Here is a 27861-nt window from a genome sequence, read left to right on the forward strand (position 1 = left end):
TGTATTCTCTTACCTTTTTTTCATAAAATACTTGTTAGGAAAAGCCTAACAAAAATAAACTTTGATGGTACTCTACACTCACCACTTTAATTCTGAAAAAGCACAGTCAGTAATCAAGCAAATGTTACTATAAGAGCACTATAGTGAAAAGGAGACATTTTTATTTGACATGCTGATTTAAAAAATATCAGAAAAACCCCAAATACGTGTTATGATTTGCAGAAAAGACCTCATTTCTTGACAACATTTGGAGAAAACAGAGATAGAATGTGACATCCTAACATTTTGTCATAGAATAATAAGCTTTTCCACCCTTATTTACATTTTACCTTAACCACAACAGTGAGAGAAAGTAGTTCATGTATGATTACTGTTTGCTGAGTCAGGTTGGTGGCTCTATTTAGTTTTAAGTTACCATATAAGCCATCATTACAATTGACAGTATGGAATTATTATTAACAGAGAAAACTAAAGCTAAAAACTGAACAAGCCAGCAAAACTAATTTTCATTTGTATGTCAAATGAGATTCGTCCCAGTAGCCTAGATAAATATATTGGCAAAATACAATGAATTTCAAGAACAAGTAAAATACTTAACTTCAGTCAATCAACAATGCTTGAAAACCTTTGATTTCTTCCTTAAATATTTTCAGGTTTTTAGAGATAATTCTGATAAATTAACCTACAGAACAGTGCAATGGATCCCTAGCTATATATCTGGTTAAGTGTGTGGTATTTTATCACAGAAACTACAAACTATAGTTTTTAACCATTAATGCTTTACTGCCTGAGAGATAAGTTTCAAATTCAAATTTGATCATAGCAATACATTTTTTAATAAAATCTAGTGTTTTGGAGAAACGATAGAACTGAAAATTATCCACCATTAACTTTTCCCTTTACTAAATAATTTACAACCACACAATGCCAGAAGTCTGTAAGATGTGATACACTAAACACATGCAGGGAAGTTGCTTGATAATTTTTTTTCTAAATATTAGTTCAAATTAAATTAAAATATTAAAACACTTTCCTCTAAATTCTGCCTGATTCAACCACATACATATTTCTGTTATGTAATGTGATATGATTACCAGAGAAAGTTCTCAGTATGAATCACACATGGTGAAAAATGTTGTTCAGTATTTTATAGAACCCACTCTGGAAGAATTTTGTAACGGAACAAACCATCTTCAGGATTCCAGTCATTATGAGGTAATAACTCAAAGAATTAGTAATACAACTTCTGCCATGTAGCCCAAAGGATGCTTTGTTTAAGTCACATTCACTGTAATTTGTTTCTCAATTATACCTCTGATCACTTGTAACTGCAATCCTTTTGGTCAAAAGCAAGCCAAATTTTTATTCGTACTGCAGGCTGTCTGCCAACTACACTATGGAATATAGAGAGGTTCTTTTTTACAACTTTGCACCATCACCACCCCACTGCAACCACTGAAATAGCAATGAAAGAGTGCTAATATGAGTACACTGTGCCTAAGTGCTATGCAGAACACCAGATACTTTAGATCACCCCTTAGACCTCATCAAAAGAGATGATTAGAACAAGATTGTAACAAAAAGCCAGACTGTTATGAGAAAAGAAAGTAAAGAAAGAGTAAATAAATCTTCACTAAGGATAGTTACAGTATAAATACTGGTTATCAACCTTTTCAGCATGTTTTCTCTATTTATGTTCCTGACAAATTTTATAAAATACTAATGAAACAATGTTAAAAAATACAACAAAAATCCAAAAGGCTGACTTCCTAAAGAAAATAAACAAAAGCCAAGATACACAATACTACATGAAGCTTCAAAGATTATATATAGAACTATAAGCTTGCTTTCATTAAGAATTAAATTTCTAGTGCTTTTTCTTTCCATGGAGTTTAATAAAGTAGGTCTGGTTAACTTAATATTTAAAAACTGCATCTCCCAATTATGTTGGTTAATTTTTACATCTAGCTTTGCTCTGACCTACCAATACAACTGTGTATTCAGCCCACATTTATTCTAATCTGCATCAAATATAATTACAATATAGCTATGTAGAAGTCAGCTGTATGCATTTCTCCACACAGAAAATCTAGTCATTAACAAACCTCTTCCAACTTAGTCCTAGAGTTGTAAGTGAAAAATAACTAGTATTCACATGCTACAAAACTCAGAAAGTAATTAAAATACAGCATTGCAATATTTGGTAGTGCCATTAAGATCCTAAAATTTTACTTGCATTACATAACCAGAAATCTACATAATCTAGAAATGAATAGTAAGGTCATGTGGCCCTGTTAACATGAATTACACTGCTGCTCCTCCTTGCATCATGAAAATGTAATTATGTATATTTTTAACTCAAATTTTATATACTACAAATAGAAAGGTTGGCAGGCTATCAGAGAGAATGATAGATATAAGATGCACTGTTTACAGAGGTATAATAGTGATTAAAAAATCAGTTTTATAGTCTTCATGTTCATCACATAAGGGATAAAATACGCAATTAATCCCTTCAAGAAATGGTGGAGAATTAAATTTTAAAATTATGGAATGTAAAAGAATTACGTCATTTGATGATCACCCTCAAGGAGCAGTAAACTGAGGTAGAAATGAGTTCACCCATTGACCCATGATCTTAATGAGATGGAGATATTAATAAAAGTGATGTGCAGCATCTAATGCCACTCAGTAGTCTGCATCAAATTTTGAGGTAGGCATTCAGAAACATCTTGACAGGCTGGCAAAATGAGTTGATAGGAATTTCAGAAAGTTCAGCAATAGTAAAATTGAAGTTCTGCACTAGAACAGTTCAGACCAGACAATGACTGGCTGGAACACAGCTTTTTAGGAAAGTTCTTGGGGGAATCTCTGTGAACAAGTGGAACATTTGTGCACCTTTGTGGCCCAGATGAGTTAACTACATTCTGAGGTACATAAGAGTGTTGGGGGAATTCAGCATTCTCCTTTATTTGATGTTTGTGAGTCTGTATTCGAACATAAGGCCATAATTCAGACTACCCAGTACAAGAAAAACACTGATATATTGAAACAAGGCTGGTGAAGGCCACCAGTATGAAGGGGACTCTGAAGTACATGACGCATGAGGAGAGCATGAGAGAAAAAGAAAAGGAATCTGAACAGGAATCCCATTGCTGCCTTCAGTTACAAGCCTGGGAACACAGTAGATATGAGTCAAGTCTTTGCAGTGTTGCACAATAAAAAAACAAGAAGAGGCAATGGTCACAAATTGCAATAAAGAAAATTCTGACTTGACTGTAGAAAAACTTTTTTTCACAATGCAGGTAGTCATTGGAAGGTTACCAAAGATGATGCACAATCTCCACCCTTAAAGACAACCAAAACCCAGCTGGACAAAGGCCTGAGCATCCCAGTGAAATCTCAATGTAATCTGAATGCAAATCACAGTTTTTAAACTGCATGAAAAATGAAGTGCAAATGCCCAGGCTTCAAAAATCCTTAGTCCAAATGTTCTGCCCACCTTTTTATTTTTGGGAAAAATGATCAAATAAATAATTTAAAAGCCCCAACTAAACAACACACTCTACTACAGAATTTGACTTCTCTGCCAAGAATCTAAATTGGGGCAGTCAGGCTTTCAAACTTGGTAACAGCTTTCAGAGTGCATTAGTCTTGCTTGCAAATAATTTCCTCTCTGGCACAGCTCAGAGGAAGATATCCATGCTTACTTCATTAAACCTATCAGCAGTGTTTGACACTGAAGATCACCATGTGCTGCTGACTTGCCTGGGAGACTGGTAGAAATGAGTCAGTCACCCTGATCTGGATAGGTCAACTCCAATCAGTCAGATTTCAAACAAGTCTGATGGGTGGTTTCTTTCCAGCCCTGAAAGCTTTACTTGTGGGATGCTAGAAGGATCGGTTCTACCTCGTTTTGTATAACACAAAATTTTATGAGAAGTCTTGAGACAACAGACTTCTGTGGCAACAGAAGCTATCAGATTCCTTATTTCACGTCATTCCTGCAAATGCAGATGGACTTACGGGGGATAAAAAGGGATGCATTGTTTAAAAAACGCCTGGAATGAATGAAAAAAAGCTGTGGTACGGTGTGAAAAAGACAAAAGACACTGAGGACAAAAAACTGCTGTGTGGTTTGATGAGGTACATGTATGTCTTACTTGTGGCTGAGCTAGAAAGGAACACTTTATCAGGAACACGGTACATTCAATGCAAGACTGAGGAGATGCCAAAATTAAGTCGCTCAGGCCCCCCTGCTACTTTAGTGACCATCACTGCACAAACACTGCCATTAGCCATCCTTACACATGCCCTGCCACCATCTCTGTTTTCCTGTATTCCAGTTGTACATTGATGTTATTATCTACATGTTCATTTTCAATCTGCGGTGCAAACAACTGCAGCTAACGATGACAGACTCAAAAATTCCACCTCAAGATTTTTATATTATACTTCAGAAATTTGGAGTTAAAATGATAAGCATATATACTATAGGACAACTAAATGGAAATTCTGCTTAGAATTACTTAAATATATTAAAAAAACAAACCCTCACTTGTGAAGTGAAAATGGGAATTTTTTGTCTTTTTTACATTCCATTAAGGTTTATGTATACAAATTCTGAAAATATCAAAACTTCTCCTGCTCAAGTCTTAAGTAAAAGCATGATTTTTTTCAGGTTAAAAAGTTAAATTTTGATAGCTGAATTCTGGTTGCAGCATGTGTATAGTAAATCATACTGTTTTGAGGAAAAACACCCCAGTATACTTACAGCAAAAGAAAACAATTGATACTTGCTCCACCCTCTATTCTCTTTACAAAGTTCTCAGCTATCAGTTTCCTTTAAATTTTGATAGCTACAGAAAGCATATCTAGTCATCAAAAAAGCAACATTTTAATATAGGTTGTGAATCTATTTAGAACAGTAAAAAAACCCTATATATTCTAAGAAAATCAATTAAGCATCCAATACTTAAGTACCAGTCTATTAACTGAACTCACAGATCACTAAATAGATGGGGTTTTTTTACAAACATAAAATGTATCTTTATCAGTATGTTAACAATTTAGTATCCCATGATAGCATCTTACCTCTGTAATTAATGCCATTTTATTTATAAAATAGAATTAGCTGATGAAAAGTTTCCATAAAATGCCTATCCCTAGAAGAATTCCTTTAATTACCCTTCCCAAAATACAATCTCATGTTTACTCATTATAAACATAAATTACGAACCCTATTTATATTAACAAGCATTGATAAAATCATTTGGGGTTTTTTTCACATGGAAACACAGATATTTGCCCTATACAAAGCAATTATTCTCTCTTTCTGCCTTTTATCTAGCACTTAATTCTACTTTATTTTTAAGAATTTACTGCCTCAAGGCTATTTTTTCATTAATAACACACATTTTTCATATAATAAAATCTTCAATGTACATTACAATGCTTAGACTCACTGGTAACTTTGCAGCTGGAATCTTTGCAAACTAGAAGGATTACCATGATTACTACCTTCCTGTGTTTTAACTGTATCAGAAAACATTTAGTAAAATTTGAGAAATGTTTCTTAAATGTTATTCCTTTTCACTAAGCTCATATTTCTAGAATATTAAAATCAGGAGGTTCAACAATAGGAGCTAATAAGTAACAATATACTTCCTGGTTAACTGCAAAACCTAGTGACAGATACTTGAACCTTTAGTCATATGAAATTACACCTATAGGCTAAACATGGCAACCAGTGAGGAAGTGAGAGGTTTCTCCTCTGTCACTATATGAAAATAACTTCTGCTTACTAGTGAAGTTCAAAAAGGATCTGCTTCAGATATTCTGATTCTACAAGAAGGTCTCTGCTGTGCTGCTGAGCCCTCTGTCATCAATTTCTTTGCTACCAGCCACTTCACTGGAAAACCACCAAAGTCAGTAATGTTCTTGTAGTTCCAACAGTGAAGTCCGGGCTCTGAGAGAGATTGCTCATTCTCACAATGAAATTTTGTAACTCAGGTATTAAGTTTTCATCTTCAAGAAATGGCTTCTGATTGAAAGGAACTCATGCCTGATTCATGTGTGATATTGCCATTTTATTTAATCCCATCTTTTTTCATGGTGAATGCGTATTTTTAAAACACATTCATGAGGAAACAAGGCTTATACATCCATGCTGTGTGTACATTTGCCTGTATTCACTCCTAAAGATGTGCATTTGTTGGTCATTTTCAACTGCTTTTGAGGAAATGGCAGTTTCAAGCATAAAGAGCTGCCCGTGTGTTTTTTGGAAAAAATGGAGAACAGAAAAGGGTGATCCAAACATGAGGCTTGTTTGTCATGTTACTAGACACCAAATATTGTATTAAAAAGCAAAATAAGCTTAATTTTTTATACTAATCAACCAGGGGGAAAAAAACCAAAACCCTGCAGGATATCAGGCTTTGTGAGTTTGAATAATTGACACCTAATGCAGTAGCTTATTTTCACTTTGTGGTTTTTTTTTTTTCCATATAGTAGCATAATCTTCTGTGGTTAGGCTGCAAATTTTACGTGGCTCTAGAGAGTCCTTTAGAAAACACAAGAACCATGACGATATTTATTAAGATCTCCCTTAAAAACACACCTTATTTCCTTTCTTTGGAAAAAAACATGATCCAAAATTATAATTTTGATCAGACAATTTGTAGCTTGCAAGAAAACAAGACACAATAATAGCTCCTTAATGGATACCTTGTGAACTACTCTGTCTCTTAGAGTGGGTCTGTGGGATCCTAGAGTAAAGTTAGTATACATCTAAAGCTGACAATTAGACATGGATCAAGAAAACAGAGAAATAGACTGAAAAAAGAAAGTATAAAGAAACCTAAAGATATAGGCTAAAGGAAACAGTATTCTACAGAGTATTACAGAATCCTTTCATTTAATGAGCATATTACATCAAGTGGAATGTTTTTAAACACCTGCTAGGTAATAACCAATATTTACCTTATAGCATTTTCTAGATGCCTAATGAAAAGCTTTTGGCCAATTAAGTTACCCATGGTACAAACCCAAGATGGTCTGAACGCCAGCCCCCAACGTCAGGGTAAATTCAAAGAGCCTAAATTAGGCTTTATCCCAGACTCCTTCAATGCTGGTGAAGAGAATGAGACCCTTCAGCAGGTTTAGGTGCTGGAAGACATGCTGAATACTTGCAAAACCCTGAATATAGGGATGTATGTGAATTTCCATTCCTCTTTGGAGTTCAGACTCTCAAACCAAATTTATAAAAATTATATATCAGACTACTGAAAATGCAGACTGTGAAACTATTTTCTGAAGACTGAAACCTGCTTTCAGGAAGGTCCCCTTAAATAGTATTGCCTTCTTTTGCATATTTATTTAAGAGTTAAAATACAACCTCAAGAGGTGATGATTTTGTTAAGTTCTGTGTTAAGGACACACTGAATGCTTCAAAAGAACTATGGACACAAGGGAGTCTGCCTCCAGCCCACTGGGAAGAGATTTCATTTAGGAGTCAGCTGATTTGCATTCAGTCTAAGTATGAACTCTAAACTGTGACTTCAAGCAGAAAAAGGTCATATGCATATCTCAGCTAAAGGATCTTTCAGAGGAACTGTTTCGCCAATCAGAACAAACATTTGCTCGCAAAAGCTTAGCCCTGTTGGCTAAACATTTGTGCCAAACACCTCCAGGCAAGTTTTTTGGGGTTTTTTTTTAATCAATTCTAAAAGAGATTAACTTAAAACTAATAAAACTGAAGAATATTTAATGTTATAACAGAACAAGATTTCAAAGTGTTCCACTTGCCAGAAGCAAAAGAATAAATAGGATAAAACAAGGAGAATAATCACCTAAATCTTACAAACAGTGACCCGATAAAGAGAATTTAAACAGATATCAAATGGGGGGAAGAAATCTAGAATTAATTGTTTTGTTAATGGCAATTTGTAATTACCTCTGCAAATATATTTTTATATCTCCACCCAATATACACTCTGTCATTACTGTCTAATGGAACATTGTACAATGGGGGCAGAATTGTTCTATTGCTAGTAAAGGGTCATTTGTTTTCTCACTTAAGCTGAAAAATATTTCAGTTCTATCTGGTGTCAGGGAAAAGGAAAAATGACAATCCAAACAAAACCAAATGTGTAAAAACCCAGTAATTTTTTCAATAAAATTTACGCCCAAAGGTTTGAACATTGCATGCTATTGACAGGCACAGTATTGTCAATAGTTGGCTCTCAGTTAACATTTCTCTTATCAAGATTCCTTTGTCAGATGACAGCAGACAGAAGAGCTTGTGAAATCACCTGCAATCTCAAATGCATAACTTATTGATTTCTTTTTGATACACTGGAACTTACTTTACTTTTAAAAATTAAAGTGAGGGATGTTGCACAATTTTAGTGCACTGTCTATGAATTCTTCATACTAGATGAACAATTGGATGACTGAAAACCTTCAGAAGTTATCAAATACAATATTAAAACTTGATTGTTGTCCTGAATCATAATATTGTAATACATATTGAATATGTCCAAAGGCATATTAGAAGCTCATAAAATAATCATGACTTAAACAGAGTTTTAGAAGGCAGAAACATGCTAAAATGTTACTTTTGTGGATTTTTTAGGATACTCTCTCTCTGGAAGTAGTTTTCTCACTCTAAAATATTTGCACAGTGAAATTTGACTAATATGTGATAAATTAATATAGGTATGAACTACAAATTTCTAATAGCATTGCATTGGTTAAGTTAAGCATTGGCATAATTTAGAGATAAAACAGACTGTGTGACCACCATTACCTTTGGGCTGCATTATTTTCTAAAAAAATGCCCAACGTAACTCATAGTTCTACCAGATGTTACACATTATATACAGAAATCACTTTCTAAATTTGACAGACTGCATTGCACAGGAGATCAAGTTGTAGTAGTTGTTTCTTTGACCTTTAACTATTAATATAAAACCTGATGAATTAAGTGAACGACACAAATTAGAAGGGCATGAGATAGCAAAACACTGTATAAAAATATAAAGAAAACAGCTAATACACATATACTTCCCATGAAAAATATAGCTCAGTTATGCTTTATAAAACTTCAATTTAAAATTATAATAAGATCATCCCTTTGAGATTTTTTTTACAGTAAAAATTATAATATAGCGTATTCTAATAAGGTCTGCGTACATGCTTTACATTCTCTAGAAGTTCTTTTGCCATGTGGAACTGCCCTCTCCCCAAACAACCAGTTGATGAACATCACTGCAAGGGGAATCCACTGATATAAAAAAAGACACTAGCTGTAGGAGAAGCAAATACAGCCAGAGAAAAGGTGAGCACAAACAGCAGATAATAGTACAGGAAGAAAGAGATCAACAGACCCACTTTGGGAAGTAAGAATGTAAGTTTTCAACTTCTGTGAAAAAATAAAAAAGGTTTATCAAATTCTGGCTACAAAGTCAGTAAAAGTATGCATGCACCTTTGCCCTAGCAGTCTTAGCTGAGAAGATATCAAATACAAATCAAATAATGTGCCATTAAAACACCATCAATAGGAGAATAAAATAAACCAGGGAATAATATTTCTTTTTATGAAGATTTAAATGTAGACCACTAGTCTTTTCTAGCAAGTATATAATTATAGCCTTGAAACAGAAAACTTGGATCATTAGGTATGTCCCCTAATTCTATGCACCAAGACTTAAAAGGAAAGAAAAATAAATCCAAATCTTTCAGATTTTTTTAGAACACCTCTTAAACATTGCTTTAAAAAGGGGCCTGTGATGGCCACACTCAGTGGAGCATCCAGGAGTGGGAGAATGCATAGGGGCAGATATCAGCCTCAAATGTGTGATCCTGCACAATCCCAGTCTTGCACAGACCCTTGCACCCTAACTTTTAGCCAGAATGTTCCTTGCCCACAAGCCCTTGCACACTCATTCCCTGGCACAAATTCTCCCTTCATGGGGCTTTCCTCACTCACTGCCTTAAGTAAAAAAAAAAAAAAAAAAATTCAGGAAATAACATTTCATTCCATAAATCATAGGCTTAATAATAGAGCTGGCACTAAGACAAACCTTACATGGAAATAACATAAAAAAATAATATCTAATAATTACTGAAATAATGAAAAATCTGCTAAACTTAGAAGACCTAATAATAGCTATAGATATTTTCAAGAACACTTAGCAAGTCCAAACTTACTGGTAGTAAGTAGCTCTTTCTACTAGTACATAAGTAGCTCTTTCATATTATAATGGGTTGTAAAGCAAGATAAAAATTATTAAAAATTCTCATGTGATTTGGCAAAACCAATGGATGTCTTAAGCACATAAGATGGGCAAGAAAACACTGTACTCTCTGATCTGGATTTAGGTCCGTTTTTGTGCAAATACTGTGTATTGCCTGTCAACCACACAAAACATTCTCATTAAAATGCTTCTGACCAATAAAATAGGTCTCAAACATAACTTTCAAGATGTATTCTTCCTCCAACTGGTTGTTACATGGGAATTTAGCAGTAGGCCATATTGCTTCAGGAGTTTTCATTGCCCAGATATTTCTATAACGTACTGTATATTTTAACTTTGTCACATTGTGTGGTATTTTTGTACTTACTGCAGTATATACTTGTTTCAAACGTCTTTCATTGCACAAAAAATGGAATCACCCAACAACCAAACCCCACCAAACAATGTATCCTAGTCAAACTAATTACATACTTCTATTATGAAACTGAAAACAAATCAGAATTTACTCTTGCTATCAAGATCTTGACATCACCCTTTACAGGAAGATGGGTGAAGAGCAATTTTTTTAAAGGAAAAAACCTGAAATTAAAAGAGACAATCACAAGTGTATGGAAAGCTAAATTATTTGTTTATCATCCTATTATAATTAAGGTAGGTTTTATTATCACATCAGAATCCTTTTTTTTCCAGGCAAGAGTCCCAACAGAAATTTCACAGAGAGTCTGACTAGAATTAAATTGCTCTCAGGAGCAATGCTTTTATTTGCAAGCATCCCCTCAACTTATACTCATTGAAGTCCAGAATTTGCAACTATAAGAAACATTAAATTTGAAATGTATCTACAGAATCAGACTGCAACTATTAAACACAAGATTGCATAATTCAGCCTTCAGCACATTGTGACCCCATACAGGAATTTATAATTTTATCTTATCTGACATGTACTTTATCTAAGAAAGAAAGTCATCAGAGCGCAGTAAATTTTCCAGCAAATATTATTTAACTATGCTATGAAAATGAAAAGCTATGCCAAACTGCTTATATGAATGTCAAGTATACTAAAGAATCAACTACTGCTAGGAGGAACCAGTCAGTCTTTCACAGTACTTTTTCTATGACACTGTCTAGAAATGTTATCAATGTACCAATAGGATTGTTTACTACAATTTTTTCTGACTTCACAATAATTGTCATTGCAAAATGGTTAAGAAAACTTGGTGGAAAAACCCAAAACCTCTCTGACTCCTTAAAAGTTATCAGATAATTTCAGTTAAACATAGACTAAGCATATATATTACCCAACGTATCAGTTATGAAAAAATGGGAAAATTTCATTTCCATGGTACAGACTCCAGTACACTCTGCCTGTAAAGTTTGGGAACACAGGCATAGGAAAAATCATACTGTGTTAGTGATCACCCGGATCACAGGTCCCCGCTTTAGTGAGTCACATTCAGCTCATTTTCTGCTTCCCCATTCCTTTTCCTAGTGCACATGCCACTAAGCTACATCTCCTGTCTCCTTCACCCACTTAAAGCTTCCAGTGTTATTTAAGTTTTAGCAGTGACAAGAGGAGACTGAGAGACAAGGGACAGCATCCAGAAGCTGACAGCTACAGACATGGCCAGCAGCTCCAATTCCTTGAAGCATTCATTGCATACTTGGCAGCAGCACTTCCTGCACACCTGCAGCAGACCACATAAGAATTAGCTGCAGGTGAACTTGTCTAATAAGCACATGTTGCTGCTACCCAAGCACTGATGCAGGCTTACTCAACTGTTTTCAGAAAGCCAACCTGTGGTTTATGATGTAGTTCACTATTAGATCTAGAACAATATGGTGTTATATAGTTTTTCTGAGGGTCAGAAGAGAGGTATATTTATTACCCTCTCCACAGCTTCAGAAAAGCAGCAGATTTATTAAAGCAAAAACCTTCAATTTCCTTCCCCAAACAGAAAAAAAAAAAATTAGTCATCACTAATTTGTCTGACCTTAGCAGCAGCAAAGCCATGGAGTGACCACAAAAAAAACCCATAATATGGAAGATGTAGAATCATGGGAAAATTCAGCTTGAAAATTACCCCAAGAAGTCTCCAATTCAATCTCTATCTCCAAGCATGGTTATCTCAGAATAGGGTGCTCAGGACTTTTCTCCATTTGGGTCTGAAAATCTTCAAGAAGACTGCACAGTTCTGGGAAACCTGATGCACTGCTAGACTGCCCTCATTGTGAAAAACCTTTTCGCCATCATGAACATCTTATTTCAATACACGTGTCCTGTCCTCCCACCACTAGAGAGAACAGTCTGGCTTTTTCTTCCTGACTGGCTTTCTCACAGCTGTTGGATCACTAGGTCTGTTAAGACCTAATACCATGAGGTATCTGGGTAGAATTTTCTTTCAGAGGCTGGAATACCTTTCCCCTCAGCCTCTCCTCCTGCAACATGAGCTCCAGAACCCTGCCTTAATGGCTCTTCACTGAACTCACTTCAGGTAGCATCCTAGAGCATTGCCAGTCAACTAACAGGGAGAAGACTAAGACAAAGGCTGAAATTTACACAGAGCACAGGACTTTTTTTGAATGAAATTGAAGATAGCAAGTTAAAAGGAAGAATATGTACATATGTCCATTTCTTTGGAAACTGTTCCAGAGACTTAGTACTGAGAAGGTTGTATGGTAGATGCATTCTAACTCATCTCTTTCAATTTTCAGTTGATTGGCTCCAGAGACATACTCAGCTGCATACAGGAAATGCTGACTTTAGGTAATTCTCTACACAGCAAGCTGACAGCTTAAAATCATGTTTGGAGACTATTCTTATTAACTACAGTTTAATAATGTGTTCCAAATTCCTACATTTGCAGTAAAAAAAATAAATCTCAAAACTGAAAAATGCTGTCTTCATTCAGAGAAACAACAGATGAAGATATCCATTTACTCAGAACACTGCAGGATTTTAACTTGAATGAAATCTGTAAAGAGCTTGCAAAGTTTAAAATAGTTTAATCCCTGTGCAAGAATTGACAGAATTTGACAACTATCTCTGCAATAATTTCCAGTTAAAATATTTTATTCATTAGTTCATAAAAAAGTAATTAGTAAAGAAGTTTTGAAAAAGCACTGCCATAAGGTCTTAAAATCAATTTACTTTTACCTTCTCTACATATGAAACTTAAAATCTTCCCGAGATCTTTTTCTGTATAAAATACCATGAATCAAATGAAGTGATTTAAGACAAGAGTTGTCAATCAAATCACAAAACAGAGTCTGACTGATAATTTACTTGTTAACTATTTTAAATCTTATGTCTGAATTAGAAGAGAAGATTGACTGGAGACTCAAATGTGTAACAGATTTCCATAAGTGAAGCATGATGATTTCTTAATGCTTATGCTAAGAAACTGATCTTTTCATCCTCAGACTGCAACTATGAACAACACCAACCTTTTATCACATTCACAGAAATAAAGTGCTGACTTTGAAGTATTTTAAAATAAGAGCAGTATGATTAAGCCATCTAGGTTATAGCTGGAAAACATAATATGAAATAGAAGCTTTTTGAGAAAATTACAGTCTTAAGCATTAGTATTTTTTCTGTATATTCTGCTTTTACGTTTTACTATCAAAGAGTTCACTACAGTAAATACAAGCATGAAATTGGAAAGGAATCTAACTTTATGAGGGGAAATAAAAACCTCATTGTGTTCAAGCTTTTCATGTTTGAATCAAATGCAACTGAAGTGCCTCATCAATCTGGTGGGATGACTGTGTACTGGCACAAAGGAGGAGCTACAAACAGGCAGCAGACACAAGCAGGGCTGCAGCAGTGACAACTTCTGTGAGCTTACACTATTATCAAAGTGTATGTCAAATCTATTAAAATGCCATTAAATAAAAAAAAAAAAAAGAACTGCTTTTAACCTAGGTTTAACCAGGGCCCCTGTCCAGTTCACCGCAAAGCCATACAAAAGTTCATGTTGCTCAAAGAATAAATGTCCAGGGATGAAAACAAGGCTTTTCAATTGTGCTTATGCTTGTGGAATTACCCTGCTAGAAGTCTATATCATAACTGGTTTCAAATGAATTAAGACTGCAATGTTGCCAAGAGGGTTCATTCCCACACACATAGCTTGGGCTGACATTCTCCTGCTTCCCTTCTCATTGCATATATTAACTTAAGAGCTGTTACAGCTGATCCAACTTACTCTATATTTGCAAGGAAAAACAACGTCAGTGCAGAAGAAGAGATGGAAGCATGCAGTCAGGACAGAGAGAGGGGCAAAACAAGTGAACCTTGTTAAAGCAGAAGCTTTGCTTGCCTCAATCCCACAGACAGTTCAACACTGTGGGCTTTAGGAGGCTGGAGTATTTTCAGGAGGATCAGTTCTCTGAGCAGCCAACATTGTACAAATGAGGACACAACAATGGGCAGCAGTACTAAAAAGCCTGAGAGAAGAAGAAGATAGTATTGCCTTCCAGAGCATTGACAGTTTTAACTGTCTCACAGTCTTCTCTGAAGTGCACTTGTAGATTGTACACAACTGCTACTGTTAAACTGGAGAAGTTCCTCCAAGACAGATGTGCTACTTCTAAGTATACATTGACCAAAACACTCCTTTAACTTGACATTTATTTGCCCCAAAACACACAGCTTTTTCCAATAAATTAGCTATTACAATCAAAAGATGCAACTTCTTTCCTGTATTCTTTCCTGTAGCCTCAAAATCAAATCAGAAACTTTGATTGCTATAAGATAAATAACGAAAGTAGTCTTGGTTACACAGTGTGGATGAATACAAATATAATGACAAATCACAAATTTCAAACATAAATCACATTATGGTTAAAATGAAACTTTTGCTATGAGTTATTATCAAATAGTAAAGGGCAAGAAAGCCCTTCACAACACACATTACTGAAGACGGGTTGAAAGAAGAGTATAAAGTACAAGAATTGAGAATTCATCCCAATACACACAGACTGCAGACTCCTAAATGTGGAACAGAAGAATGAAAATCCAGAGCTGCAATACAAATAACCATTTTTTTGCTTTAGAGCAATTAGACTTTTTTTAAGAGAGGAAAGCTGTGTCCTACACATAGCTTGCCTACACATTCTCTAAGGCTAAACAGCTACTTTGGTTTTAGAAATCCAGAAGCAATTTTTAGTACCCCTTCCTATCTAAGGCCATCGAGTAAATGTTCTCATTCTATCCCTGTGGCCTGTTCCTGGAGGCAGTTTCTGACTGATGTCATGGAACACATCAATGTAATAGTAATCTTTTACAAGTTGGGAGATAGATAGGAATTACTTTTCTATTGTTTCCTTTAAGTACTAAAATGAATCCTGTCCTTGAAAAAATGCTTTTAGCATTGATGCTTTACAGAAAAGTGAGGCACTAATACTTTATTCTCTTATGTACAGTTGCAGAAAATAGGAACATATCACCTAGAGAGGATCACAAGTGAACAGAGGTATCTTCCTGCTGTCCACATTCACATTCAGACACTTCTATACTTGCTAGTTTATATATTAATTTTTAATTGTATTCCTAATTCTACATGCAGTACCTCAGAAGTAAGAGCACATAACATTCTTGATTCCACTGGAGGACAAAACAATTAAAATGTAAATGTAGCTTGTTAGTATAGAGGATCTTTATTGAACCTCGCTTTTAATCTAAACTGCTATATAAATTTGCAGTTTTGGAATAACTTGAACAGTTTCTTCCATTCAGGGACATTTTTAGGTGAATATTTAAGCATTGTATTTCACTAAGTGAATTTTGGACTTAGCGAGAACTGAGAAAAGTCTTAAATATTGTATCTACTTAATTTCTGCACTTACTACTGACTGTGAAAGCAGACTTTATTCAAGAACATCAATGAAAAACAACTTAGTAAAACACTCTTTGCCCAAGCAACATAAAAGAATTCTGGAACACTTACTACAATATTTACAGTCACAGATGCATAATGGTAATCTGTTAAGACTCTACAGTAAGAGTTTAAGACTAACTACATGCTTGCACCAAAGGATATTAATCAATACCTCATTGTTTGACCTAGAGATGTCAAACACATTTAACCCTATGCCTTATCATGCTGTTAACAAAAAGAATTACCATGTCTTTACTAGATATTCCTGCTGTGCTTTTAAACCCTCCAGTCAACTCCTAAGCCTTATATGAGAACTTCATCAATGATGTCAACCTCTGACAAGTGAGTACTTCATAAATCTAAAGCTCTATTTAGAAAGTAGTTGGAAAAGAGAAAAGGAACTCCCACTTCTGCACAGGGTGGCAGTGAGGTATTCCTTACGGTATCCTGATTTTTCTGCACACTGACTGGAAATTATTCTGGTAGCTGCCTGACCACAGCTGGAACTTTTGCAAAACATACTGCTGGCACTATGAATGTCCCAAGACCACTAAGAGTTTCAGGACTTCCAACCCAGTTATGAATAGAATGTGGGCAGCAGGTCAAAACACTGTACACCCGAGCTCTGACAGGGCTGAGAGGGCAGGCAAGGGGGAAGATGTGCAGGGCAGAAATGAAACAGGTTGCCCAGAGAGGTCAGGCAATCAATGATGTTGGAGGGTTTGACAGTTTAGCTTGGAAAACCCATCACTGACCTGATCTGAGTGCCAATGACAGGCCCACTTCAAGTGGGAAGTTGGGTAAGATGACTTCCAGATGTCCATGCCAAAGAAAGTAATTTCTGTTATTCTGTGAGTAGCTGCAAAGGCAGCAGATTTACCTGCATGCAGTCACTTAATGACAGTATCACATGATTTAATGTTCTGTTCATGTTTAAGAAGTTAGAAATGAAGCCATAAAAGTTAACATTGTATAAATATTTAAAAGGAAACCTAAATTCTGATTAAACTCAAAGTTAGTTATGTTCACAAGTCACAGCTCCTTTTTAAAAAATTAAATACGCATTTCTTAGCCTCCACTGAAAATGCTGATTCTTCTAGACAAAATCATCTTTTACATATCTAGGTGTAAACAACCATGTGCAAATATCCATTACTTGATTTTTTTTTTCTGAGAACAGGAAACATATTTTAAAAACTAATCCTAAAGGCTACTGAAATATTATAGTCTATTCCATGCATCTCTAGAATAAAAACAAACCAAACAATCTTTAAAACAAAGGGATTTCTTTGGTCGTGCTCACCTTGTTTTTTTCCAAGTAAGGTAAAGTACGTTTTAGTTTTACTAATTAGCAGAAAATCTTTCGGGTACGCAACTTTTGCTCTATTTAAAATTTCTTTAAAGACGTGCTTGTTTGGGTTTTTAAGAGAATGTTCTTGCAGATAACAAGATCTGAGAGACTGCTCCAGGAAGACCACTTCAGCAAAACAAGAAGAAATAATGTATTTCATAATAGCTGTCAGAATGCTCTATAGATTTAAAAAAAACCCTTAAGGACTCAAGCCTTTGCTAACACCTTAAATTGTGTCCAAATGAAGAATACAATCCAGGAGTTCAGACAGAGATGCATGATAATATTACATCATCCACTTACATGTTGAACATTTGTAGTCTGTACTAGTTAAAGCTTTTTAACTCCTAAATTCTGATAAAGGTAGACAAAACAGTATAAAGAGACTTGAAGGGCCTTTATACTGCTATTGTAACTCCCAAGCCTCCAAGTTAATTAGAAATTGTGACTGTTACTTGTTGGATCAATTTCTCTGTCTTTGAACTACAAGTTGGAGAGCTAATGTCTGTTGGTTTGGTATTCTCCTAAATGATGTGGAAGCACTTTGTTATTTTCCAAGCTTGTTTCATAAATCTATTAATCTATTCTCCAGATCTTTGCCATCCTATGTGACATTCACATCAATTTTACACACTATGCCAGCGTATGAAAACTTTGGAGAAATACTGCACTACCATTTGACAGTGGGAAGCAGTAAGCCTCACAAACAATTCCATAGGCTAGCAGTTTAACAGGATGCACACTGCCAATACAAAATCGTACAAAAAAAGAAAAAAAGTATTGTGGCACCAAAGCAAAGCACTTGGTAAAAGCACCAAGACTTTCACAGACACAGAGTCACCCTGCAGTAATACTTCACCAAAGTCTTAGGTCAATTTCAGCAACCAGCAAACTCCAGATAAGGTATCAGCAACTTGTACACTTTCCTGACACGTTTTATCCACAGCTCTAATTTGCTATGCTTCTTGGACAAGTTGAGTTAATCAGGATCACCTCTATGCCAGCAGCAAACCTACCACGCTGTTTTTCATCATGGCTCTAATACTGAATCCCTCGCAGGTCTGCTGTTTGTCCTGCTGCTTGTCCTTCTTCTCCCGCTGCCGGGGGCACCTGTCACCTGCGGGCTTTGAGGGGCCCGGGCCCCCCTCCTCCATTACCATCTCCCCACCGGCGCCCGCGACGGACCAGATTCAAATTACGGACTGGAAAAAAACAAGCCAACATCAGCGTCCTGTGCCCAGCGAGTTAGAGGAGGGAGCGGGTCCAGCTCCGCTCCCTCCACAACAGCGACATCCCCACACACCCGTCCCGCGCCTCCCCTGCCCCTCACGGGCCTCCTTTGCCTGCCCCTCGCCCCCGTCCCCTGGCCCCTTCGGCATCATCCCGGCTCGTTCCCCCGCTCTCCGCCGCGTCCAGCCCTTCATCACCACCTGATGATGTCCTTGTCCCCCGGAGGGTGCTCGCCCCTCCCGCCCTCCCGCCCGCCGCGTCCGGCCCTGCGGGTCCCTCTCGGGCTCCGCTGGGCACCTGCCACCACGCGCGGTCCCCTGGCCACGCGACGGTCGCCAGGCAACGCGTCAACAACTCGCGGGGGAAGCGGGAGGGCAACCACGGAGAGCTCCGTCGGCACCGCCCGGCGCCGCACAGCTGTACCTACCCCCGGTGCACCGTACACCACCGGGGCGGCGGACAGCAATTACCGAGAAAGTCATTAGCGGTGCGGTGGGGAAATGTGAGGCGATGACGCCGGAGGAGCGTGTGAACTGGCCAAGAACTACGTTACCCAGAGAGCCGAGCGTGCGCCTCCACCGCCCTCACTGAGGCGCCTGCGCGTTCAGGGCCGGTCCACCCCCGCCCTCAGGCGCGCGACCCCTCCAGGGCGGCTACCGGAGAAGTGCACGAGCGGCAGCGCGGCCGGCACGTGCGCGCGCGTGCACGCGACGCCCCTCTCCCCCCCCCCCCCCCCCCCCCCCCGCGGCTGCCGCCATGATCGGTGAGTGAGCGCGTCAGGGAGCGGGGCGAGCCCGGATGCGGCTCCGCCCTCTTCTCCCTACCCCTCTCCTTCCCGGCCCGTCGCTGCCGCCGCCGCCCCAACTACTGTCGCTTCTGAGAAGCGGGAGCGTCTGAGGCCCTGGGGGGTGGCGGGGGCTGGCCCGGCTCCCTTGTCTTCCCCTCGGTCCCCGCCCGTCTGCCCCGGTGCCTCGGCAGGGCGGCGGCCGATCTGGGGCTGCCCTCGGTCTGCGCCCGCTGGTGAAACCGCGCCGGGACCGTGCGGGGCCCGGAGGGCTGAGAGGGGTCACCGACCTCCTCTTTTACCCCCGTGGGAGAAGGATTAAAGAATCTGGCCAGACCTTGTGACTGAGGTCATTTTTAAATTGTTTTTTATTCCTTCTCAGCATATCGATTGTAAATGCTTCTCGGCAAGGTTTGTTTGAACTGCGAACTTTTTTTGGCCTTGCCAGCATCTGTACGTATAATTGGTCTGGCGTGGCGGCCTGGAAAAGAAGCAACTTAGAGCACCTCGTGGTGTTGGGAGTGTGGCCCCTTTGGTCCTTGAGCTGCTCTCTGTACCCATCCAGTGCTGGTGTGAAGCGTGACTCGATTGTTTCAGCAGTGGGTTTTCTCTTACTTGAAAGATTAATCCATACCTGGGGAGTTCAAAATTACAGGATCCATTTTGTAGCCTTCCTATTACACATTTCATCTTGCTTTGGCCTTCTCAGTTTTGGGAATTATTTAAAGTAAAACCTATAAAATGTAGTGGATGCACATGCATTTTAGCAACTCTTTGTTGTCCTCAGGCTTGCTGTTTCATCATCAGTGTTGGTGTCATAGTTGCTGTCGACTTAAGATCTGATCGAGTTGAAAACCATGCATTTTGTTGTGAAAATAACTATTGTTTTTAAATTGAACATCTGAAAAGTTTCCAAGAATGCTGTTTCAGGTATTCATTTTTTCTTAGCAGTATATGATCGCAGGTGTATGGCTAATGTTCTTTCACCTTTGCTAAAGCTAAAAAGAAGGTTACAAACATTTGTCCAGTATGTTTTTTACATTGTATACTTACTAATGCAAATTATTTCTTCTTAGTTATGGAATATTTCTTACAGGACTTTCTTGTCGTTTCGGCTACTCTCTTCTTATATAGTAGGGAACATTTTAAATTGAAAGGCTTAGCTTAAGGAAAGTGCACAGGGTCAGGTATGCCAATGTTTTTATTTTGCAATGTCATCTGCTGGTCTGATGTATTGCTGTAGTATATAAAATACATGTGTTTGCAGAACTGCAGTGTGTGTTTGTTTTTGAATGCTTCAGAAAGTAAGCTGAGTGTACCTGAGGGACTGCCCATGTGGTTACAGAGCTGATGCCTCCAGCCCTTACACTGGAATCTAAATATTTACTTGCTGCTCATGAATATTAATGACTGAGGAATTTTCACTGTGGCAGAAGGAAACGTTTGTGAATATTGATTATGAAATGTACAGACCGATTAGTTTCAAATTTAAAAACACGGCTTTGCACGAGTTGCAACCTGCCCTGATTTAACCCCAGCTGACAACAATGTACAAAACAGCCGCTGGCTCTCTCCCTCCTCCCCTGCCTAGCAGCAGGATGGGGAGGAGAACTGGGGGCAAAATAAAAACAGTTTAATAATTGAAACAGGGTAATAATAATACTGATAATGATAATGATGATGGTGATAATAATGAAAAGGAGAGAGAGGAATAAAATCCAGGAGAAACAAGGGATGGACAATAAAATTGCTCGCTGGCCACTGAGCAATGCCCAGCCCATCCTCCAGACCAGCTCCCACCCCTTTATCTACTGGGCACGATTTGTGGTATGGAATATCCCTGTGGCCAGTTTAAGTCAGCTATCTCCTGGCCACACTCTCTCCCAGTTTCGTACGCACCTTCTCAGTGACTGAGCATGAGGAACTGAAAAATCCTTGATTTGGGCTAAGCACTATGTAGCAACAACTGAAACGTCATTGTGTTACCAACATTATTCTCATACTAAATTCAAGACACAGCATTGTACCAGCTTCTAAGTCAAATTAACTCTATCCCAGCCACAATCAGTATGGCACCCTCCCCCACCCCCAAAAAATAAAATAATTATCTTCAAAGCATGTGATGTGAATACTTAGTCCAATATCATGCTCTAAGGCTTTCTGAAAACTCTCCTCTAAACATTTGTGAGCTGGTAAAGCCATACCAAAAATTGGGGGCAGAAGGGGAAGGGTGAGATAATAATCTGCCCGATTTTTTAACCTGAGTATTAAAAAGAATTTTCCTATTCTTTTCCTATATTCCTATTCCTATTCTGTGTTGTATTTTCCAAAATATTTCATAGTTCCATATCTCTAGAAATGTCTTACGTTCTCCTAAGTTAATGCCATGATATACTTGTACCCATTCCTTGTATACTTGGACACATTCCTTTACTTGATTTTTTAATTTTCCATCTTCTTTTTTCTCTTCATTTCTCACAGATCAGGTGATACAGACTTGTGCACATTCAGGTGTGTTAGTGGAATGGAAATGACAACCTGCAGTTGGATTGGCTGAACAATTTCTTAGCCAACAGCCCTGGCAATAATGTCACATTCCTGAACAGCTGTTCTGGGGGAAGAAAATAAAAAATTAAAACTGATTTTGAAGGAAGATACTGTGATGGCTTTGTGGAATTTTTCAGAAAATATGTCTCAAAGAGTAAAAAACCCAGGAGAAGACCCTAAACTGCTGTAAAAATGTCGAAGATGGGCTCTGTATAGTTAACAGTGGCAGTTCAGTATTTCTGTGTTGAATGAGAGATGAAGGTGGTAGTAGCGACAGGTTGCAAAGGGTTTTGACAGTGAAATATGATTCATCCAGCAGTAATCAAGTTAAGGGAGAATGGGAGCCTGGGTGAAAGTTTTAGCTATCTGGATGACCGATCACTCCTCTGTGTTGCACCCTTTTTCAGTGTGTTGGTAATCTACTTTCTGCATAAATATTTCTCAGTATGAAAATAACCTTGAGGAAGCAAAATAAGAATAAACCCTTTCAAGATTTCCCTGAATATATTTATATAAATAGTACTACTATAATAATGGTACTAGCGTAGCAACTAATGGAAAAGTAGTTTGGAAATTTTCTACTTAGATATTTTGATCTCATGCTGCAATTTTGTTGTTTTTTTGCTTTTTTTTTCCTTCTGTTTGTGTTTTGGTGTTCTGATGCTATGGATAGTTCCACTAAAATACTGGAGGAATAGCTCAAGTTGTAGTTCATGAGCATGTGGAATAATCTGGCTGATAGTTAGTTTGATTAAACACAACCTAAACCTTGGAATATCAAAGGCTACTTGCATTTCAAATACATGACCTGTTTTGCTCAAGTTGTTTTGAACCTTTTTCCCTTCTGCTATGGTGACTGTATTGGACTGTGTGTACAGAATTGCATCATGAAACAATTTGTGGTTTACTGGAATTGTGTTTTAATGATTATTTTCCTACAAAATGCTTTGTTATTACTGTGTCAGCAAGGTGTTACAAAGTTAGTATCATTTGAAGTAGGTTATCTTCAAAAGACAGCTGTGTTTTGCTAAATACACATAAGAGTTCTGGATTTTGTTGTTTCCATTAAGGGAGATGCAAAGGCTTTTTGGTTGGATTTCTTTTTGAAAGACAAGTAGTAACGGGGAGGAAAAGTGGGGTGTGTCTGTTTGCTTTCTTTTGGTTCTTTTTTTCTTTTTTAACGACTGTGGAATACCAGTATTATAATATCAAAACACTGGAGACTAACTAAGCAAGAGCCAAGGATATTCTGATGCAGTGTTTTAAGTTTTTCAGATAGGGCCCTACAGAAAATTGGTCTGGCTGTTTCTTTCAATTATTGCCCATGCTTACTTGCATGTAATGTGTAAGTATAGTATCCACTACTTTCGTCCAGGTCTTCTCTCACTTTAGAAAGCAGTTGTAATCAAAAGCTGTTGGTTGTACTGGTTTTTTTTGTTATTGTTGTTGTGTTGTTTTTTTTTTTTTGTGAAGGTGGTATGAACAATGCATTTGTTGCCACAAAAGTTGGAAATTCTCCTTTGTTTTAATTTATCTATTCAGAGTAGGGTTTTGTGTAGTATGCCGAAGTAGGCTTGTGCACTCAGCTTGCTCTTGATGACATAGGACACTGAAGAAAATGCACTGGCATTTGTAAATTGTTTGTGGTATGTAAAAACCAAAAACAAAAAAAACAAAGTTGACTTTCCATTAACACAAAAGTTCTTGCTTTGTTCACTACTGTTGTGGTGGCCAGGGTGTTTTGTTAAAAGTGTAAAGCTTTTCTATATTGTGATGTAGTTCCCTGCTTCCTTTTATTTGTTTGGGTTTTGAAGTTTTTTCCCCCCAGTGTCTTCCTGTCTGTACTGCTGTTTTCTGTATCTTTTGTTTAGCATTTCTGAATGTCTTGCTCAGTGGTGAATTTCCCCTCTTAGTTGATTATTCCTTTTTTTTTTTTTAAGCCCATTCTCTGAGCTATTTCTCTGAGACATCCTTTCCATCAATGGAAACATTTAGACCTTCAAAGTTCAAGGAATAGTGTTCAGCTGCTTTTTTCATAATAATTTTACATGTGTATTTTATTTTTTTTTTTAGATGTGCCAATCCAGTAACATTTTGGTAATGTGCTTTGATGCCGTGGAAAAAATTATTTTCCATTTTCTTCATTGGTATTAAATTAAAGGACTGTGCATGATGGAAATAAAAAGCGGTTCATATTGGACATCATATTACATCTCTGGCATATGGTTCTCCTTTCAATTTGTTTTTTTTTTTTTTTTTTGATGAGCTGAAATATTTTTGGTAGATTTATGTTTACATATTTTTCCCCTTTCTGGTACGGTGTCCTCTGTGGAATACTCTCAGTGGAAACATATGTTCAGAACTTCAAAGTAATTACGCTATTACTAAAAGCTTCATAATTAGATTACTGAAACTAAACGTTGAAAAAATTTGATTTTTCCTTTATCCAATCATATCAATTTCATTCCAGTCTGCTTTCTGGCTGATTGAAGAAGCATGGTAGGACAAAGTCAAAGTCTGACTAGAATTTCTTAAGTCTGGTGTAGACCAGTTCCTGAAGAAGAAAAGGGAGCTTAGAGCAGTGTTCAGTCTGAGAGCAAGATTTAAAAAGAAGAAAACATATATTGCTATTTTAACAGTAATTTTTTAGTTTGTAGGTGCCTCTACTTGGCAAAATGGATTGGGATAACTGAAGCATAAGATTGTCTCTTTATGATAACTGACCCTATTTCTCAGAAGTAATGGGCTCAGTTTGTGTCTAAGTTAATTGTTTACAAAATATTGCCCTTATTGCCTGTTATCTTTCTTTAAGCGTGAATTTGTTATTGTGATAAAATAGGTGTAGCTTGTGTTGAAAAAAGCTGTTTACTGCCAGGAATAGGTCAGGGCTAGAGTCTAAGATATTGATGCAACAACAACAACAACAAAAAAAAAACCCAATCAAAACCAAATAAACAAACAAACAAAACCCCAAAACAAAACAAAAAAACCCAACAAAAAATAATAAACACAAAACCAACAACAACAGACCAAAACAAAAAATTCCCAAACAACCCCCCCCTGCTCCCCCTCCCCCAGTTCTTTCATTTTGCTCTAGCACAGTTAGGGCACAATACTTTAAAAAATATTAGTCAGATATAAAAGAAGTCGTCAAAAACTAATGGTGGAGCTATACCTTATCGACCTACTTTGTCTTTTGTAGCTCATCTGGAAAATAAGGGGTCTTTTAAGAACAGGAGATGCTATCTTAATGGTCCTGAACTAAAACACTGTGTCTATTAGGTCTCAAGGTCCTGGTATATTGGTCTGTTGATGTGCTTCATATTTTTTTCTTCAAGCTGTATGAAGCTACAGGCTAACCTTTAAGTTGATTATTTTTTACTTGCTTTACATAATTTTAACGTATTTTATTCACACTAACTCTGCTACTGTTTGAGATTTGGCTTTAGCCTGGTATATGCTTTATGTAAGCAGTTGGTGTTCTGAGGCACATAAATTCGAAACTTGCTTAATGATTAATGTTTTGAATTTTTAAATTTTGGTGGTTTGTTTTCATCGTCTACTTTTCATTCTGCCTGCCCTTACACACAACAGAAAAGCAGATGAAGCTGAAAAGTTTTTTTTACTTTACTTCTAACAATTTCCATTAGAATTATCTTGTTGGAAGCAAATATCCCATCTGGTTTATTTTTTAACACAGCAGAACTCCATAGTGAGCTGAGTGCTGGAACCTGGCTGAATTCCATACAATGAGACTCTTGGCCCTAAGCAAGATAGGCACAATCTGTTTCCCTTATTTCTAATAAAGGAAAAGGAGAGTTTCTTCATTTGCTTCTTTGTTGCATGTTTAGATTTTATGCCTCCCTTTCTTAGAATAGCTGCTTTCCCGCTGTTGTTCATTCTTTTTTCCTTTTTTTTTTTTTTTTTTTTTCAATACAGGTAAAATGAAAATACATTACAGCCTTATAAAAGTACTGAGTGCTGAACTAACATTAGAACTCAAAATTTTCAAGTATGGCATGGTGCTTTAGCCACACCAATCTCATAAACCACCTGAAGCTCAGAAGTACTTCTGGAGCTTTTTCTGTTGTCTTGTTCCTCAAATAAATACAAGACTTAAGCAACAGATCTTAAAATCAATGAGAGCCACACAGCTGATCCTAGCACTGCTCCTACAATTTACCTGTGCTGTCCAAATTCAGCTTCCTCAGCTCATAACTTTATGTGCCCATTTGTACCTGAGAATTATTGAGTCACATATACTTAACACCAGCTGATATTTGTGTGTGTATTTGTGACTGCCTAGGAGTTATGACATTGCATCTCTGAATTAGGCTCGGGATTCAATTTTCTGGTTTTTGTTATAGATATGGAGACAAAAAGAATTCCACATTAAAAAATAAGCATCAGATGCTTTAAAATAGTATTTAAAACTGTATAGTTATTGTAATATTACATAAAATAAGCAAACATTTGCTGTATTAACATACTTTCCTTTTTGCAAAGATTTTGGATTCTTGGGTAATATCCTGATGGAAAGTCATGTAACTTGCATTAAAGTGAGCAGGCTGTTTTGGGACACCAATTTCTTAAAATCAAGTCATGAACACATCTGTGATGGTTTTTTTTCTTCTCAGTTGTGTAGAGTTTTACACTAAAAATGCCAAGTAACACTCAAATACTACTAGCAATCCTTGTTTATGGTATAAATTGTATTTGGTCACAGACTTAAAATGTTTCTCATTAAGTACTCCACTTCTGAAAACCTGGCATTTCCCTGCTTTCATCTGTCAGTGACAACAGTTGCAACATATGTTATCCATTCCTGATTTTTTAACATTAAGAAGTCAGTAGTTCTTTTTAATGTAAATAAAATTGAAAAAATTAAGCACTCTTGGTGTTACAACCAATACAACAATTGGTGTAATTCTGGTAAGAATCTAAGGTGTCCTTGTGTATCACTGTGTGCAGTGAGTATTCAGCATTAATTCTTCTTTCATTTCAAATATGTAATTTTAGAACTGTTCATATAATCAGTTTCTTGAACTAGGAAAGCAGAAGTGAGCATAGACCAATCTAGGATACAACTGCAACACATAAAGAAATGAGATAGTTGATTTCATGTGAATACAACTTTTGAAATTCAGTTCTAGACATGAATTAAAATAGACAGCCCTTTGAGGACAAAGGACTGTGCACAGGGAGACTTTTTATTTACTTTGCCATTTGTGCAAAGGGGGCATTAGGAAAGAAAAGTCAAAATGTTTGCATTTCTTGTTCATATCTACATTAAACTATTGTGCATATCTACTTGCTGTGTGTTGTTATTAAAGAATCAGACTGTTAACAGCGATGTTACAGTCAAATAAGACAATGCTGATTTCTTCAGAAAGAAAGTTCTATTAGTTTCCAGCTGGATTTGAAAAACTGTCTTAGAAGAAACAAGTGAGTTTTTGAGAAGGCTTCTCAACTGTTTTCTCCATAAGACAGTAATGAAATTCTGTTTGTCCTTGGTGTTAATGTCAGGAAACAAAACCTTCCTGGATTATTACATTACTGAACAGGGAGCAAGTGAGAGACGCCAGCGAGTAGTTACTGTGTAGGTGATACAGGATCAGTACCCAAAAGCCTGACCTTCTTTGTTTTCCCCAACATTATCAGGACCAATTAATCTAAAGTTTGTCTGTAAAAGTATGCAGATAATGTTATCTATGGAATGATGATAGAACCACAAAGACAGCCTCCTTCCTTGTATTTTGAAAGTACAGCAGTGAACCACTTAGGCCCAAGCACCTCCGAGCACTCATGCAG

The 27861-nt window shown here is 37.2% G+C and overlaps 1 protein-coding gene across 1 annotated transcript in view; it reads right to left on the reverse strand.

Annotated features, from left to right (window-relative positions):
• Positions 1-18649, reverse strand: part of PACRG (parkin coregulated) — a 210571-nt gene extending 191922 nt beyond the window's left edge. Inside the window, exons 1-3 of the mRNA XM_062489173.1 lie at positions 18506-18649; positions 9961-9994; positions 9255-9316 (exon numbers count right to left, since the gene is read on the reverse strand). Coding sequence (XP_062345157.1) covers positions 9255-9316; positions 9961-9994; positions 18506-18649 — 240 coding nt within the window. The remainder of the gene's footprint in view (positions 1-9254; positions 9317-9960; positions 9995-18505) is intronic.
• Positions 18650-27861: the final 9212 nt, after the last annotated feature.

Source organism: Cinclus cinclus, chromosome 3 (genome assembly GCF_963662255.1).
Source record: "Cinclus cinclus chromosome 3, bCinCin1.1, whole genome shotgun sequence".
In the NCBI taxonomy this organism is placed as follows: domain Eukaryota; kingdom Metazoa; phylum Chordata; class Aves; order Passeriformes; family Cinclidae; genus Cinclus; species Cinclus cinclus.